The following is a 19993-nucleotide window of genomic DNA, read 5'->3' as shown; positions in this document are numbered from 1 at the left end:
AAAAATAAAAAACGTCACTTCCGTTTAAAATTATTATTATTATTATTCTTTTTTTTTTTTTATTATAGTTTTTCGTACGTTTGGATCACATAAGAAAATGTTACACTCAAAAAGGTGGAATGTTCGTGTTGGAAGAATACAGTAAGTTGATTATTTATTGCGTTTGAATTTAAATTTTTTCCCGCCAAAATGAAATTTAAATAATTTTTTATCGAGAAACGTTTTCGTTACGGTGGGAGGAGGGAGGGTGGGGGGGGAGGTTGGGAGGCGGATGGTTTTCGAGTGCGCTTTACTCTCTTAGCATTCATCTTTAGAAATCTGATTTGGAAAAGTTTTACTATCGCGGTGCAAAAATTTATTTATTTACTTGCGGTTATGACGTTATCGTTATCACCGCCCCCGCCACCCCACCTCCCGACGCCCCCACCTCCGCCCCGCCGTCGTTTTGACAAAATAATAAAAATTTATGTGGGAGCGGCGTGTATCGGTGTAAATAAATAATTTCGAATCGCAACATGGAAGGGGGGAAGGTAATTTATTAGAACGTGGAATTAGAAAAGAGTATTTTTTATTTTATTTTTTTTGAATTTTGTTCAAAGCGCGGGTTCGTAAAAGAAAAATCGTGTAAATAGAAAAAAAAATTTAAAAAAAAAAAAATTTTTTTTTTATTTTTATATTTTGCAAATGTTAAATTCAAAATTTTTTTTTCCCGCCAATTTTTTTCATCTCTCTAATTTCTCTCTCTCTCTCTTTCTCTTTTTGTCTCCCCCCCCCCTCTCTCTCTCTCTCTCTCTCATTTTCCCTCCTCCATTTTATTATTTAATAATTTTTATATCCTTAAATTTTTACATGAATTATATTTTTTGGTCGTCTGCTTATCATTTTCGCTCATTTATTAACGGTCGGCTCACTTCCGCTTTCTCCCACGCTCCGCCCCCGCCCCTCCCCGCTCACCTTCTCCCCTTTAAATCCATTTTTATTAATTAATTTTAACTTTTTTTATTTTTTTTATTTTTACTTTTTTTCAGTACCGAAAACGAGACAAATAATCGAAAGAAGATACAAATCTCCGATGGTATGTTCACTTCATCATCATCATCATCATCATTATTATTATTATTATTATTTTACCGTTTGTCGTGTAATTAGATATTTAAAAAAAAAAAAAAAGAATTTTAATTTATTTTATTTTATTTTTATATAATTTAATTTTATTTGATTTTTTTTTTATCAGACTAGACAAGACTAGATTTTAATTTATTATTATTATTATTATTATTATGTTTTTATTTTTTTTATATTTTTTTTATATTTTTTTTTTGTTTTTAGGGACCGCAAATAGTTTTTGTTTTGCATCGAATTATTTCCGTTCATTTGGCAGAAAAAAATTTCGAAAAGGAAACCAAACCCGATTGAACCGAAACAAAAAAAAAAAAAAATTTATTTATTTATTTTTATTTAAAAAAACCACAAAAGAATTTTCTAGAAAACGGAAATAGTATTGTTTGTCGTTGTTTGTTGTTTACATTGTAATTATTTGCTTTTTTTATTTTTGCTTTGTTTTTTCTTTTTTTTTTTTTTTTTTTTATAACGATTCTGTAGTTTTATTTTTATTTGTTTTCATAAACCCGTTCTCCCCACCTCCCCCCCCCAAAAAAAAACAACAACAACAACCGCATCGATAATAATAATAATAAAACAAATCGTTTGTTTGTTTTTTTTTTTCAGGCGGATCAAATATGTTACGCAGTTTTGTGCGTTTTTTCTTACGTCGCAGCCGGACAAGCGGATTCGTCAAGAAAAAATCATCAACAAAGATCCAGCGTTGAGGATGTACATATGACGTCATCACAACAACAACAACAGTATTATCACAATAATAATAATAATAATAATACGACGATGAGTTCTTCACCGAGAAAAAATTAATCGAATTGTAATTGAAAAAAAAAAAAAATTTCTCTTTTGAAAAGAAAAAGCATATCATCAATAATACGGTATTGTTATCATTTATAAAATTACTTTAATACGGTCCTGATTAATCGATAATTATAATAATAATAATAATAATAATAACAATAATAATAAATTTTAAGGTCGTTTTTAATTAAAAGAAAAACGCGTTCGATTAAAAATTAAATTTAAGAAAGAAAAAAAATGCGCGAAAGAAAATGAGAAACCGGATACGGTAAAAGAAAAATTTGAAAAAAAAGGCGCGAACGGTAAAGAGGAACCGGATAAGGTAAAGAAAAAAAAAAAAATTTTTTTTTTGTTTTTTTTTTGAAATTAATAAAAATTGTTTATTAATTAAATAATTAAATAAATAAATAAATAAAATTTCTTGATTCGCATAAAAAAAATTATGTAAAAAAAATTAAATAATAATGATAATAAAAATTATTAATTGTTGTTAAAAAAAAAAAAAAATTTTTCATTATTCTTTTAAAATTTTTTAGATGACAAAACAAAAAAAAAAGAAACGTGGAAGTAGAAAAAAATTTTTATGACGTGTATACGAAGGCGGCCATTTTGTTTTTTTTATTTGAAGCGTGGAAATTTATTACGAGGCTAATAAAATAGAAGAGGGAAAATTTTTTTTATTTTATTTTCAAGTACGTATGCATTCATATATATATATATATATATATATATATATATACATAAATTTTCTTCTTTATGCTTTCATCAACCGGAAATGGTTATTTGTTTTACATAAAATTTAACTTTCTTTCATTTTATTTATTTATTTATTTTTTTTAAATTTTAAATAATTTTACGCGTTTACGGTTAATCTTTTTTTTTTTTTCTTTTCCCTTAAATATTTATTATCGTTTGATATATTTTTATTAAACGGATATCGATCGGAATATTTAATAAATAAATAAATAATAATTTCATTTCCGGTTTTCTTTCTTTATTTTTTAACGAGTAAAAACGTATTTTTATAACGAGATCATAAACAAATTATTCAATATTCGATTCGATTTGTTTTTTTTTATGCAAAGCACTAACGAACGAGTTTAATACTCTGCGATAATAATAATGATGATGATAATAATGATAATGATAATGATAATAATTTGATTTTTTTTTTTTATTCGTCGTTTGCAATCAAAAAAAAAAAAATGAAACGAAATGAAATTTTTTACGAATAATTTTATTTTATTTTATTTTTTTTTGTTACTCTATGAAATGCTGCGACGATAAAAGAATGAAAATTTTTATCTCTGTGATTTCGTAGTAAATTGTTTTCTATTTATTTTCCGGTTATAAATCGATTTCGATTTTATATCAAAAGAGAAGTAAAGAGAGAGAGAGGGGGGTAGAGGTCGAGGGAGAGGAGGAGGAAAAGAGAAAGAGAGAGAGAGAGTTAGAGAAAGGGAAAAGGAGACATAGAGAAAGAGAAAGAGAGAGGGAGACGGAATAAGAGAGAAAAAGTGAGAGTAAGAGAAAGAGAGAAAAAAGGAGGAGGAGGAGAGGATGATAGAAATAGAGAGAAAGAGATAGGAAGAAAAAGTAAGAGAGGGGGAGGGGGGAGAGAGAGAGAGAAAGAAATCCACTCATAGAAAATAGAATAAATTTTATTTTTTTTTTTTATAAAGATGGTAACACTATTTTTGTTTTCTCACGTGAACGCTACGTATCATTATCATTATCATTATTATTATTATTATTGTTTTCTTTTCCGAATTTAAAAAAAAAGGAAATAACTTTAAAGGATTTTTTCTTTTCTTCTAAAATCTTTTCGTTGTATTTTTTTTTTCGGTTTTCCGACGGTTGGTTTCTTTCGTATTTATGAGTAAATTTTAAAGGTAACAAGACAAATTTTTCATTCTTATTACTTTCCATCTTTTTTTCTTATCAAAAACATCAAATCATTCATAAAAACGTAATTTGGTGATAGGACACTTCCGGTATTAAAAAGCTTTTAAGTAAGTCAACGAAAAGGGTTAAAATTAACGTGGCAGAAGTAAAATACGATACGAGATCCATTCATCATTTTGTTTTTACTGTTGGTATCCCTTTTACCAACTGGAAAAATTTCATCATCATCATCATCATCATCATCATCATCGCCATTGAAATTTTTCTTTGAATTAAACTTTTAATTGCATAAAATCGTTTAAGTTAATAATAATAATAATAATAATAAACGCGACGGCGAAATAAACAAAAAAAAAACGCGGAAAAATCAGATTAAATTTGGATGAGGAAAAAAAAAATGGCGCGTAAATTTTTTCGTGTCATCAAATAAAAACATCGGGTCAGATCAGAATAAGAGCAGTTAAAATTTCAAGTGACACGTCGTTATTCGATAACAATTAACGTGTTCTATTTTACAAATTTCCGGTTTCAAAAAAAAAAAAAAGAAAAAAATTTACGCGTTAAAAGTTTTCACAGTGTAATTAGAATTATTTTTTTTTATTTTGTTTTTTTTTTTTCGTCGTTTGTGACGTCATTTTCTCATACATGGCGATTAAACGTCATGGATCAAACGTGTTGTTACGTCACATTTTTCCAATCACAGGTACAAGGATTTTTAGTTAATTTAACATAATCCGATTTTTTAAAATTATATCCGGTGTTAATTTCGTTTAAAACGATTTCCGGTGTTAAATCTAAATTATTTAAATTATTTAAACGATTTAAAAAATTTTCGTTTGACTTCTCTTCCGCCATATTGTTATCCGATCGATTGTTTTCTCTTATGCAAACGCGTTAAATTTTTAGTTTGATCGAAACAATCGACCGGAAGTCGCGGTATTTTACAATAAGATAAATACGACGAAGACGTCAATTCACGGATTCGCACCGGAAAAGGTGATCCACGATTAATTTTCAAAGGATTTCCGGGTATTATAAAAAATAGTTTTATTAAGAAATAAATTTTAATCCCTGTGGATTTTTCCAGTTTGTAATCGTTCGATTCCAACGTTGCCATTTTTCTTAAATAATTACGGGATAAAATTAATTTTTTTAGTTTTTGAAAAAACGTGTCGGAAGACAAACGAAAATAAATTATTACTCTAACCCACGTTTAAATATTTTAAATTTTTATGGGGATCTAATAAATCATTGAAAATGTTTTTTTTCCAGTGGATTCCACCAGAATATATCGAGATTTTTTGAATCCGTTAAATTATCAAAAAAAGTTCCTTGGAATTTTTCAACGTTGCGACTTTTTTAAGAGGCGACAAAATGGCGGATAAACGGTGAGTCAATTGATTTGTTTGTTTAATTTTTTAAAAGAGATGTAACATTACCGAATGGTTTTTCGTCGAGCGGATTCGACAAACGACAAACGGATCAAAATCTAATTCGTTATGATTACATCCATATCCGTTAATTCGTCGTTTCCGCTCAACGTTAAAATTCTTAAAAATTTTCATATCCGGTAAATTTTTTTTTTTCCAAACGATTTAAATATGGCCGTCGAATCGATATAATCGTTATTTAATTTCACGTCACTCGTATCTAATAATTTTTAATTGATTTTTTCAAACGGATTTTTAATTCTGACAGTGTTGCCAACGGTTTAAATACTTTCGATTAACGGATTTCCGGTTAAATTTAAACGTGTTAAATTTACGAATCCCCGATAAAAAAATCATCGTTTTTTCACATTACAATTTCTTCCCTTAATACGAATGTAAAAGCGATTAAAAAAACGTTTTTCTTCTGCCACGTTCGTTAACGGATTTTTTTTTGCAATTCTAATCGATTTCGTGAGAATCCATGAAAAAGGTAAAAATTATTTTTTTTATTTATGTACGATTCATCAACTTTTTTTACGTTTGTTTGTTTGTTCGTTTGTTTGTTTTTTTAATTGTTTGTCGTTTGTTGACCTATCGGAATGAATTCGTTTTGTTTTTTTTATTATTTCCGATTAAATCGATATCGACCATACGTTTTTCAAATCCGTAAACATTTTCCGATTCGATTCCGTCAATTTATTATCGGATAATTGTAAACTTCACCTTTTCATATATTCTCCCCCCCCCCCCGGAAACGATTCGATGTTGTTTAATTTTATTACCTGGAATAAAAATAATAATAATAATAATAATAAATAAGAAATTGAAATAGTGAAAATATACGAACGATGATGACGTTTACTGTTGACACGCCGCATCCCCAACACACGCACAATAAAAATTTATCATTATTATTATTATTATTACGGTGTTGGTCAAATGTTAATGTTCCGTAATTAAATTTCTCTTAATTAAATATTCCGGAACTTCCGCTGACGTAAAATTTTAATCATATCAATCAAAAATTAACGCTCGCCGCGTGCGCAAAACAAAAAAAAAAAAAAAAAGAAAAACTTGCTGACCCTAAAAATCACGAAGTGAAAATTCCAGATAAATTTTTTTTTTTAATTTTCTTTACAACGTTAATTTTTTTTCATCATCATCATCATCATCATCATCAACATCATTTCATCTGGAACTGAATTTATTATTGTTATTATTATTATTATTTTTGCGCATAATCACGACGATTTGCCTTTTTCTGTTTGTCGGGTTGCTTTCAACATTTATTCCAGGTTTCTATATATCCCTAAGGAATAAATGTCTGAATATTATTGATGTTCGAATACGTTTCGTTTTGTTATAACCTATGACGTCACAAAAATTCTTGTAAGTCTCACTTAGACCATCTTATTAGATGGAAACGAGTTATCTCCTGTACTGGGCTCCAGTGACATCTATGGAGTGTCCAGAAACAGGAGAAGTGAGATTTCGAAGTTGACTCAGGTTGGAACAAGATTTCCCTTTTTTACATCATTCACCTGATACAATAAGTCAATTAATAGGAAGTACTTTTATTAAACTACCTCCATTTTTATTTAGTGTGACATGAGGTATTTAGCTTAACTACTCATAATCAGCTTCATAATTCCTTACACTAAGATCAACTAACATAAAGGCTACCCAATTCCTCCTGATTTTGATACAGATTTAAAGGGGGGGGGGTATCACACTATCTCTATATTGAGACAGACAAACTAATTCAAGAAAAGGCCCAAACAACCAACAATCAGTCAATTAACCCTTAAAGAATAGAGTGCATAGAAATTTGTACACTGACGTAATATATATATATATCAAATCAATCATTATTATGAAATCACTTCTACTTCTTCTTTTGTTATTGTCATTATTATTATCATTATCATTTAATTTTCAGTTTTTACGTGGTTAAAAGAAGGGGGTGATGTTGATGGTGGTGGTGGTGGTGGTGGGGGAAATAAATAAAAAAAAGGGACAGATCGTCGTAATCTTTTTTTTTTTATTTATTACCCTATAATAATAATAATAATAACAAATTCGTTTGAGTAATTTTTGTCTACTGCTTTTTTTTTTTTGTTTTTGTTTATAATTTTTTAAAAGTTTAAAAAAAAAAAAAAATGAAAATAAATAAATAAACAAGTCAACCGCAAAAAAATATTACAAAAAAAAACGATTAATTTAACGTTGACCCAAAGGGGAGATTTTGGACAAAGGGGGGTGGCGGGCGGGAGGCATGTCGAGAAAAAAAAAAAAAGGGTGTTTTTGAGGTTTCACCAAAATAACCACGGGCAAATAGATATAATATTTAAAAAACAAACAAACAAACAAACAAACAAACGAACGAACAAACGTACAACAAACAAAACAAAACAAAAAATGTAATAATAAAATAAATTTTTTTTTTTTAATATTCTCCCCCCTGGTTGTGTATATAATAAGAAATATTATTATCGCTTTAAAGATAGGCGGTGGGAAAGGAGAGGGGAGAGTTCGAGAGGGGGGGTTCATCGATCCGGTAAAGAACCCCCAAAATAATAATAATAATAATAATAATGATAAAACTTTGTGACTTGTTTTTTTTTTTTTTGTTTAAATTGATAAACGATGCGTGTCATGACAGTAAAATTCGTTTCAGTTTTGGACGAAAATTTTTTTTTTTTTTAATATGCCGCCATATTGATTTTAAAATTTGATTGACCGGAAATGAAATGAGAGAAGGGGGAAGGGGAGGGGTTTTCGTTTCAAACCCCCCTTTTATGTTCAGTGCATAAACATTTAAGTAGGGAGGAGGTATTTCGGTTAAATCACTTTCTGAACAATTCGTTACGTAATTAACTTTAAAATAATGACAACAATCGCATTCTTCTCCCGGACATTGTTTTAGGTCCATCGGGAAACATTCTGATAATGTTTCAACAACCCGACAACAACCTAATAATAATAATAATCGATGACGTAAAAAATGATTTTTTCCATAACTTTTCATTTTCGATATTAAAAAAAAAATTTTTCTTTACGTAACCAAAGGGAAAAAAAAAACGGTTGTTAAAGTAAATAAAACGATCAAAGGAAAATAATAATGATTTGTTAAAAGAGCAGACGACAAATAATAATAATAATAATAATTACGTGAATATTTATTTATTTATTTATCAGATGATTCGGTAAATCGGGTTTTAAATGATAATAACCGATTTTTTTTTTTTTTAACGAAACGTAATAAAAATTATCTCTTTTCCTTTTAATTTTTTCCTTTTTGTTAATATTATATAAAAAAAAGGAAAAAAAGGAAAAAAAAAATTAAAAGGAATTTTATATTGCGAATTTATCTATTATCAACACAACCATTTAACTAATGTTACATCATCTAACATTAAAATGTAAATTTAAATTTTTCTCTATTTAACAAATGATTTCTCTCTCTCTCTCTCTCAAACTGTTTCTTTATTCTGGTAATGATAATAATAATAATAATAATAATGATATTAATGATAACGATAATGATTATGATAATGATTTTATATTACGTAATTTTACGTAATTGCTGCATTACAAAAAAAGGAATAAAAGGAAAAAAAGGAAAAATTTGTTAAAGAAATCTCGTTGTAGAATTTTCTGGAAAATTATTATTATTTTATTTCTTTTTTTCTAAGAGGAGGGGGAGGAGTGGGGCGCGGTGAAAAGGCGAAGCCCCTCCCCCAATCCGGAAATTATTATTATTATTATTGTTACGATGAATAAAGGAAAAATTAAATATAGTGAGTGAGAGCGTGTGAATGTGTGAAATGACGTTAGACAAACAACAAACGGGTTCGATAGTACAAACGTGTACGAATTTAAATATACCCGAAATCGGAAGAAACAAACAAACAAACGAACGAACAAACGACTACGACGACGATACGCGAAATTCGTTTAACAAAGAATGAAAAGAGGGATGAAGTTTCGGTCGTACCTGAATTTATTATTATTACGTCACGAAAACTAAACCGCATTGAAACTTTATAATTATTTATTTATTTTGGTTTTGGTTTTGTTTGTACAAACGACAAACAAAAATTTTTTTTTGTTCGGTTGAATTTATAAAGTAAAAAATTATTTTGTCTAAGTTTAGTTCGTTTTTAAAATGTGTCACACACACACACACGCTCACGCACGATAATAATAATAATTTTTTGTAACAACAAATCGAATAGTTTTTAACGGTAGATTCGTTTCGTTTGTTTGTTTGTTTGTTACATTCTCTTTAATGAAAGAGAGAGGGAGGGTTTTGACAAATTTCGCGAACATAAATACGCTCTAAAAAAAAAAAAAAAACGAAAAGGAAAATTATTTTAATTTAAAACATTTTTTTTCTCTTTTTCTAATGCCACGATAAAAATTTTCTTTTTCTTTTTCCCGTCGTTAAATTTGTCCCTCCCACTCTCTCAGTTTCTTCTAACTCCCCATCTCCCCCCCCTCACTCGATAAATTTATTATAAATCGTTAATTAAAAATTTTTTTTTCTTTTTTTTTCTTTTTGACTTTTCGTGATCGTTTGTGTGTTTTAGTAAAAAAGAAAAAAAAAATGTCGTGACTTTAGATACCCGCCATCTTTTTTTCTTTTTTTATTAAAATTATTTAAAATTTAATTTACGCGTGAGATAAAAATTTTTTCGTGTCGTTAAAAAAAAATTTTTTTTATTTAATTTTTTTTTTTTTCTTAACGATAACGATAACGAAACAATCGAGAATGTGCCACTTTTTTTTTTTTTTGTTTTCTAATTCCACTTTAAATTATTTTTTAAAAAATTTTTCTTACCTTAAAATTTTGCAATTTACCGTTTTTAAATTGTTTGTGTTTATTCCGTTCACGTTTATTTTATTCTCATAATAATAATAATAATAATGATAAAAGTACTTATAATAATAATAATAATAATAGTTTTCATAAACGTGACGTTTAAAAACGTGTTAATCGTTTTGACGACAACAAACGACGACAAACAGAAAAACAAAAAAAAAACTCGGTTGTTTGTCAGTTACTTATATCGAGACGACAACGACACAAGCGAATTTTTTTTATTTTTTTTATTTAAAAAATTCATAATAAATTTCCGTTTCCGGTTTAAGTAATAGATATTTAAATAAATAAATAAATTTAAATTATCGCGCCTTTTTTTTTCGTGATGATGACGGTAATAATAATAATATTTAAAGTCACGACATTGTAAATTTTCATTTGCCTTTTTTTTTTTTTTTTTGTATTAAAAAAATCGGTGACCGATTAAAAAAGAGGTCATTTCGAAAAGGAGGATGAAAAATAAAAAAAAATCCCTACCTTATTTATCGATTTGTAAAAAAGGTTGTCGAAGGTTGTCGAAGGTTGTTGATTTGTTGTTGTTGTTGTTGTAATTGTGGTTGTTAGTGATAACGAAGCGAATAATTTTTATTTTTTCAAAAAATTATTCAAATGGTTTTTTTTTTTTTCGTTTCTCGTCTTAGCCAAATAATTTCGTCTGCAAACCGGAAGTGTAATGATAATAATGATGATTGATGTTGGTACTGTTGTTGTTGTTAATAATGATGATGATGATGGTGTTGTCGATGATGTTGATGCTGTTGTTACTGATGATGATGATGATGATGATGATGATGATGATGATGATGAGAATGAGAATAAGAATGAGAATGATAATGATGATGACGACGACAACGATGATGATGATGATGATGTTGATGATGATGTTGATGATGATGATAATGATGATGAGAATGAGAATGATGAGAATGAAAAAGAAAATGATGATGATGATGTTTATGATGGAGATGAAATTAGTGATGATGATAATAATGATGTTGATGTTGGTACTGTTGTTGTCGATAATAATGATGATAATGATGAGAATGAGAATGAGAATGAGAATGATGACGATGGTGATGATGATGATGATGGTGATGTCTCATGTGTATTCGTTAAAAACTTTTTTTTTTAATACACCCGGGAAAATCAAAGGGAAAAATAAAATTCCAAATTAATTCGACGTGGTTGACGTGTAACAAGACACACAAAGGCTAGCTCTATGCAAAATCGACACGTAAATAATTAATATTAATAATAATAATGATGATGTTACCTCCACGTCAAAATTTAAGCGCGAGATTAACGAATTAAATTTTTTTTTTGAGGGATTTTTCCAGGTAGAAAAAATCAAGTTCAAGGATAAATGATGATGATAATAATAATTCCTTTATTCGTTCTTTGGTTGAATTAAACACAGGAAACGAGTAATAAAATGTCGAGGTCGTTAATCACGATGATGATGACGAATTAAATGCGCATTCGATTCAATAAAAATAGTTGATCCCCCCCCACCGGTAAAAGCAAACAAATCGACGTTTTGTTATAATAATAATAATCATTATTATTATTATTATTAATAATTTTTTCTTAATGAAAATGTAAATTTTATTAACATTTAAAGAATGTATAATTAATTAATTAATTTTAAAAAGACAATACGACCGAGTGAAAGAAAACCTTTTTTTTCCTCCTTTTTTCCTTTTTATTTTTCCTTTTTATTTTTCCTTTTTTTTTTTTTTACCTTTTTTGTGAGGGGTAATTTTTTCGAGTTTTCCGGTTTTCTACAAAAAAGGTAGGAATTTCGGTTAATTATTTTTTATTTTTTTCAATGACGACCGTCACAACCCTTTTTGGATACACTGGAGATTCTGTCGTTGTCGTCGTCCTCGTCGTCTGCATCTCAATTATTGTAATCAACTTCCGGTTCAAAGGGTTTTTATACTTTTCCTCTTTCTATCTCTCTCTCTCTCTTTTTCGAAACGATTTTTTATTTTTTTTTTTCCTGTCGAAATTAATGATGATGGTGTGATGGCGGTGATGATGATGATGTTGATGATGATGATTATAATGATGGCGCTGATGATGGCGATGATGATGGTGGTGGTGATGGTGGTGGTGATGATGATTATAATGATGATTATGATTATGATTATAATGGTGACGATGATTATGATGATGATGATGACGAGAATAAGAATGAGAATGAGAATGAAAATGAGAATGAGAGTAATGATGATGATTATGATGATGATGACGATGATTATGATAATGACGACGAGAATGATGACGAGAATGAGAATGAGAATATTGATGATGATGTTTATGATAGAAATTGTGATGATGATGATGATGAATATAATGTTGATGATGATGATGATGATGATGATGATGATATCGGAGAAAATTTTAATTGGAATGTGAGTTTCGCAGTAACTGTTTATGTAAAACTTTTTTATTTACTTTTGAGAGTACGTAACCGGAAATACGTCACGACCGTTATATTGATTTAAAAAAGGCGAAGAAAAAAAGGAAATCAGAAAAACATAAAAAATAAATTTAAAACGTCGTCATCGTGTTTTTTTTTTTTTTTACCTTTTCACGTTTGTTGACGTTTTTATATAATTACATTACGCGCGCGTAAAAGGAAATAAAAAAAAATAAAAATCAAAAAAAAAAAAAACAGGGGGAAGGGGGGAGGGGGGGAGGGAAATTTTTTTTATGATGAGCATTTACATTACGTTATAACAAGACCACAACAACAACAGCGACGATAATAATAATAATACAATCTTTAAAATAAAACGGCACTCAAACAACAAGAGAGAAAGAGTTTTGAAATGTAATAATTGCTGGGAGAAAACAAAATATTATTACTTTTTTTTTTCGTTTGTTTGTTTGTTTGTTGTTTGTTATTCTCTTTTTTTTTCAATTTTCTCTCATCCTTTTTATTTTTTATTTTTCCTCTTTCGCCATGTCATCCGCCAGATAATTAATTTTTTTTTTTTAAAAAAAAACAATGAAACCGAAAAATTAAAAAATAATTTTTTTTTGCAATTGTCGTTTTGTTGTTGTTGTTGTTGTCTTTCCTGAATGAGCTTTTAAGGGTCAAATGTTTGTTTGTTTGTTTGTTTTAACGCTTTAGGAAAAAAAAAAAAAATTTTTTTTGTTTTCGTTTTATATATATATTTATTTTTAAACGCGTCGAAAACAAAAGAATTGTTTTTATTTATTTATTTTTACAAAGTAGCAGAAGACAGGCGAATAGTATTGAGAGAGAGAGAGAGAGAGAGAGAGAGAGAGAGGTTCGATTCGTTTTTCTTATCACAAAACATTGATAATAATAAAAAAATTATAACGAACTATAAGAGTATCACGCATTATTATTATTATTATTATTATTTATAAATTTTTTAAAGTTTCGGCGTTTGTTAAGTAAAATTTACGTTTACAAAAAAGCATATTTCCTATTATTATTATTATTATTATTATTATTATTTTTGACAATTTTAACGGATTTATAACGTTCTAGGTCATTACGACCTAGACAAACAAACAAACAAACAATTTTGTCGTCGACCGACAACCTACGATAACCTATGACAACTTTTTACTCCTCCTCCTCCTCTTTTTGTGATTTATTAACGCTTTTATTTTATATAAATTTTAACAATTTAAATAATAAAAACAAATATGGCGTCCGACGATTTTTTTTTCTCTAAAACTTAAGATACATAATTATCATCATCAAACCGGAAATGATTTGTAGAAAGACAAAAAAATAAGGATTTTTAAATGAAATAATAATTTTTTTTTTTTACTGTTTAAATCAGTCTTTTATTATTATTATTATTATTATTATTATTACATAATATTTTTGTATATATACATATATAAATTATTTATATAATCAATATTTTTGTTTGTTCGTTTTAAAAAAAATTTTTTTTTTATTGTTAAGAAAAATAATAATAATAACACGGGCACGCACACAACAACAACAACCAAAAAAAAATAATAATAATGATAATTTTATTTATTTATTTATTTACACGTAAAAGTTAATTTAAAAAAAAAAAACTCCTCACGGGATAATGATTTATGTCGTCGTGACGTCACAAATCGGATTTTTTTTCGCTCGTGTGTGTGACGTCACAAATCGGATTTTTTTTCGCGCGTGTGTGTGTGACGTCACACACACACGAATTCGATTTCGTTCGATTCGGTTGGGGAAAAATTTTTCCCACCGCGTTATAGAGATTAATCATTATGTAACAAATATTATTATTATTATTATTATTTTTTTAATTACGAAATCACGTTTTCCATTTTGGCATTCTTACATTTCTAATTATTATTATTATTATTCGGGGTATAAAAAGAGATAGAGAGAGAGAGAGAGAGAGTGTGTGTGTGTGTGTGTGTGTGTGGAAAAACACGTCGAGGGGTTATGGTGATAAAAGGTTAAGTGTTCGACTCCGATCTAAAGCCCAGACTTTAAGAAATAAAAAATTCTAAATGCCAAGAATTATTTTAAAATGGCGGGTTTAGGGAAAAAACAATTTATCTAATTCCAGAATGTGTTCCAGAATGTGTGACGTAATAAATCTTTTTTTTTTTTTAAATGATAAAAGGAAAAGAAATTTATTATTGAAAATTGATTCGAGGAAAAACGTTTGTTGGGTTTTTTTTTTTTAAATAAAAGGGATGATGATAAAAGGAATATAAGATGATTTCGTAGAAGGGAGTAGGTGGGAGGAGAGTAAGGAAGAAAGGGAGGAAGAAAGGGAGAAGGGGAGGGGGGAAAGAAGCAAACCGCAAAAAAAAAAAAAACGAAGCGACAAACTCGAAATGATAAACAAAAGCTGTGAAATTAATTTAATTTAAAAAAAAAAAAAAAGAACAAATTAATAAACTGATGGGTAACGTTAACCGAAGCGAAAAGGCAATTTGCCAACAAACAAACCCAAAACAACAAACGCAACAACAAAAAGTGTTTAAAAAAAAAAAAAAAAAATCTTTGTTACAAACGAAACGAAAAAAAAAAAAAAAAATTCGTTGGCAACAGAAAAAAAAAAAAAAAAAGGTTTCGTGGGGAGAAAAAAATAAAATAGGAAGAGTGGGGAAATTTGTAGCCAAACCGCAAAAAAAAAAAGAGAAAATTTTTATTTTTTCTCCTGTTGTTGTTTGTTGTTTGTTGTTGTTCCTCTTCTTTTTTTTTTTTTTTGTTTCTTTCCTTCTGGCTTAAATCCAACAACAAATTGACGACAAAATAAGAAAAACAAGAAAATCAACAAAAGAATTTTAAATAACCTTATCGTTAATAATAATAATATTCATAATTTTTTCGTTTGTTTTGTTTGTTTGTTTGTTGCTTCATTCGAATTTTTATTTTGATTTCTTTTCCATTTCTCATTATAAAAATTTACAATTCAAACCGACAGACAAAAAAATTTTTTTGATGTATGCTTTACATAATAAAATTATTAATTTATATTTAAATAATTTTTTTTTTTTTTTTGCGTTGGGGAGGGAGTTGAAATGGGGAGCCGGAGGGGTGGGGAAAAAGGGAGAGAGAGGAAGAGAGAGAGAAAGAGAAAAAGGAGGAATGACGTGGGAAGTAGATTTTTGATTTCTCTAGTTTTTTTTTTTTTCTTTTTAAACTGACGTAAAAATTAATTATTTTCATTTGTATTTTTTATTCCTTTGAAAAATGATAATAATAATAATGATGATAATAATAATAATAATAATAGCAGGAAATTTCCGGAAATGAATTTTAATTAAAATTTGATGATAAGGGGGAGGAGCGAGAAGGTAGAAAAGAAAGAAAAATTCGAAAGGGAGGGGCGAGTAGGTGGAAAAGAGGAAAAATTTGGAAGGGGAGGGGCGAGTGGGTGGAAAAGAGGAAAGTTCGGAGGGGGAACGAACAGTTGAATAAGAGGAAAAATTCGGAGGGGGGGCAAACAGGTGAATAAAAGGAAAAATTCGAGAGTGATCGGGAGGAATGACTCCTAAAAACCCCTCAAAAAAATTTTTGTTTTTTTTTTTTTAAACATGGCGTTTTCCAAAAATTTTCCCAAAATAATTTTTAGGAATTACCTGGTTCCGACCCTGATTTAACAAAAAATTACATAATAATAATAATAATGTTTTTCGCGATCGTTTTTACGTGTTGCTTTCACGAGTCTCGAGGGTTTCATTCGTCGGTTTCGTTTCTTATTCCGGTGTAAAAATTGAAAAAAGGAAAACATAAATCGGGGAGCGACGTAGGGGGAATCGAGGAAAGGATGGAGGGTGGAGGGGGGGTGGCGGCGGCACAAAAGAAAATTATAATTAAACTTAATTATCTATGAATTATCTAGGAAAATTAATTTAACAAAGTCCCAGGACGAAAACACTTGTATAAAAGTTTTTAACCGTTGTGAAATTATCCGTAGCCTCAAAAGTTGTTGTTGTCGTCGTAATTACCCAATTTGAAATTAGTTCATCGAAACCTTCCCCTCTCATTTTCCCCCTTCTTCCCCTCTCCCTCTCCCTCCCCACCTTTCAATGCTCGTAAAATATCATCATCATCATCGAAAGAAAAATAAACGATGGGGGGAATAAAATCGCGACGTTAAAAAACTAAAAAAAAAATTTTCTCCAGTGTGGTTCCAGGTTTTTCCAGTGGGGGGGTGGGCGTTAACTGATTCCAAACGGACATTTGCATGTTTTGTTTTGTAAAAAAAAAAGGGCGAAAAGGAAAATTTTAAGGGATGAAAATATAGGGGATAATCGAATAACGTGACGATTTTTTTTTTCCACGTCTGCACGCGTACACAATCTGGAATTTTCCCTCTCTCTCTTTCACCCTCTTCCAGTTAAAAAAAAAAATTTCCACCGGGATGTGACGTCACATAACAACCCTTTCATTACACGAAATCGAAAATTTTAAAAAAAACTCCATCACATTTTTATTAACATTGATTAATTATAACCGGAAGTTAAAAATGAAAAAAAAAAAAAAAATAATCAAAGCCTCCGCGATCGTTTTGTTGTTATAATTATAATTTTTATACGTAAACAATATGAGGAGGTTTTTGATTTTTATGCATATTAACCGGAAACGATGGTTCGTTATAAATATTAGTTTCCGTCGTCGTTGTTAATGAAAAATTTTTATTATTACTACAACCATCGTTAGTATTAATAAAAAAATTTTGAGCTTGATTTAAACCGTATTGCTTTTTATATAAATTATTATCATCATTATTATAATTATTTAATTGTCTATCGATAGGTGATTTTACATAAACGTTAACCGGAAGTTTACAATTACCACCATTACCAATATTATCTCTATGATTTAATTTATAATCATTTTTAGATTTTTTTAACACGTCAAAAACATCACAACCGTTTGGTTGTTGTTGTGTTTGTTGTTGTTGTTGCACGCCATCACCGTACCTGTAATACGTTTGATGTGTATCTTCGTAATTTTTCGTAGCATTTATATAATCGTGAACGGGATTTTTATTTTTTCTTTTACATTTGATAATAAAAAAAAAATAAACGAAACCCGTTAATAAAAAAATAATTAATATAGACAATATGGCGGACGTTAATATAAACATCCACGTTGCCGTACAATCGAAATTTGATTTCGCGACGTTTTTAAAAAGTATTTTTTCCGTCGATTTAATACCGCGACAATAAATATCATCTATGTCTAATATAACGGGTAGAAAATCTTTCTCGAAACTTCTAAACCTTAAATTTTTTTCCCTATCGTTATCATATTCGTAATTTTCATCGGAATCCGGTGATGACGATAACAACGATGACGTCAAATCCTCGCCATCGTATTCTTCGCTTTTACCATAATAATAATCTTTAATTAATTTTTCCGTTTTAGGTACGTTATCGATACACGTGTCGTAGCAATACGTTCGACTTCCGCACGTGCAATTTTTATAAATTTGACGCTCTTTCAATACCCACAACCAGTGAAGGGAACAATTGCACTGGAACGGGTTTTTACCCAGAGTTAAAGTTTCCAAATTGTCCAGTGGTAAATCGGATGCGTCGAGAGTTGAAAAATCGTTACCGGAAATGCGTAAGTGTTTTAAATTTGGTTTGTTAACGAATAAAAATTTGGGTAACCTTTTCAATTTGTGATTGTTGGACAAACTCACGTAATTTAAATTTGAATTGTCGATGAAAGTTTTCGAATCAATACGATATAAACGATCGCAATCGTCCACGTGTATTTCCCGTAATTTAAACAAACGACGAAACGAATCCGAATCAATGACGTCGAAAGTATTCGAACTCAAATTTATAAATTCTAAATAGAACAAATTATTAAAATGATTATTTTGTATCCGCGTTAAATTATTGTCGCTCAAATCTAATTTTTTCAAACGCGGAACGTTGGTAAAACTATCGTTGCCAACATCTCCGAGTAAATTCGAACGGATTTTAATAATTTCTAAATTTGTTAAATTTTTAGAAAAATGCACGTCTCGTATCAAATTATTATTTAAATCTAATTCCACGAGGTTTTTCAACGAGTGCATGGCATCGTCGGGTATTTTCATTAATTGATTCCCGCTCAAAACGAGCCTTTTTAAATTTTCCACGTGATCGAACGCTCCCGTTTCAATAAGATAAATATTATTTTTCGACAAGTTCAATTCTTTTAGGTTGCGCAAATGTTTAAAATATAATTTATCGTTTATTTCCTCTATGAGATTATCGCTTAAATCCAATATGGCGAGTTTTTCGAGTCCTTTGAAACAATCACGGTGTAAATTTTTTATTGAATTCCGACTCACGTTTAATTTGATCAAATTCATTTGAAATTCGAAATTTTTCGAACCTAAATTTTTTATTTTATTCACCGATAAATCCAAATCCATTAAATTTGTGTAAAAAATAAATGTTAAATGCACGCTTTGTATTTTATTATTGTTTAATTTTAACGTTTTTATATCCGGATTTAATTGTATTGGTACGACTTCGAGATTCGAATATTCGCACGAAGCTTTTAATTGTTTATCGTTACAAACGCATTTCGATGGACATATACCACTCGCCATATCCGCGAATAATAATAATAATAAGATAATAACCATCGTACTATTATTATTATCATCGTTAATTTTTTTTCGCGCGATTCGTTTGAGTATTATACCGACGTCATTAACAATATCACTTTGTTTGTTCTTATCACCCCCACCACCACTACCGCAAACACTATGTTTCGTCGTTTCCGTCGATGATAATAATAATAATTTTCGCCTTCTTCCCGGCGGCCATCTTGGATCTATCGATGTTCCCGTTTTTTTATCATTTTTTTCCCGTTGATTTCTAGTCGGTGATTTTTCGTCGTTTTTCTGTAAATCAAAAAAAAAAAATTATTTATAAATTTGTATCAATTTTTTTTTTTTTTAAGGGGGGAGGAGGGGGGCGAGGTTTTAAACGTTTCCGGTTTTTTCAAATGAATAAATTTTTTTTTTAGCGGGGAGTTGGGGAGGGGGAGAAGTTACGATAAAGTTTTTTTTTTTTATTTTTTTTAAATTGACCCTGGAGATATAAAATAAAAAAGTAAAGTCGAAGCAATTAAAAAGTAATTAAACTTTTTTTTTTTTTATTTAGTTAAAATATTATTATTATTATTTAAAAAAAAAAAAAAGCGGAAGTGGATGATGATGATGATGATGATAAGGGGGTTTGAGAAAACGTGAAAATGTTTGATATGAAAAAAAAAAAAAAAAAAATTTTATTTTCGGTTGATTTAACGAAAAGTTTTTTTTTTTTTAAATCAAACAAAATACAATTCCAGTAAAATATTCCAGGGGAATTTATTTTG

General features: G+C 28.9%; 2 protein-coding genes across 2 annotated transcripts in view; one reads left to right on the top strand and one right to left on the bottom strand.

Annotated features, from left to right (window-relative positions):
- Phum_PHUM406990 (map-kinase activating death domain protein, putative) overlaps positions 1-1933 on the top strand; it is a gene marked incomplete at its 5' end in the record, with an annotated part of 15365 nt that extends 13432 nt beyond the window's left edge. Inside the window, 3 exons of the mRNA XM_002428827.1 lie at positions 69-141; positions 1029-1075; positions 1729-1933. Coding sequence (XP_002428872.1) covers positions 69-141; positions 1029-1075; positions 1729-1929 — 321 coding nt within the window. The 3' untranslated portion in view covers positions 1930-1933. The remainder of the gene's footprint in view (positions 1-68; positions 142-1028; positions 1076-1728) is intronic.
- A 15259-nt stretch (positions 1934-17192) lies between these two features.
- On the bottom strand, positions 17193-19220 carry Phum_PHUM406980 (tartan, putative; the record flags this gene model as incomplete). The annotated part of the gene is made up of 2 exons (XM_002428826.1): positions 17193-17307; positions 17740-19220. 2 exons carry the CDS (start codon positions 19218-19220, stop codon positions 17193-17195), a joined length of 1596 nt encoding a protein of 531 aa, XP_002428871.1.
- Between the last annotated feature and the right edge of the window lie 773 nt (positions 19221-19993).

Source organism: Pediculus humanus, genomic scaffold (genome assembly GCF_000006295.1).
Source record: "Pediculus humanus corporis 1103172108067 genomic scaffold, whole genome shotgun sequence".
Classification (NCBI taxonomy): Eukaryota; Metazoa; Arthropoda; class Insecta; order Psocodea; family Pediculidae; genus Pediculus; species Pediculus humanus.
Note: the sequence above shows the minus strand (reverse complement) of the source record. Positions and strands in the feature narration are given on the sequence as shown.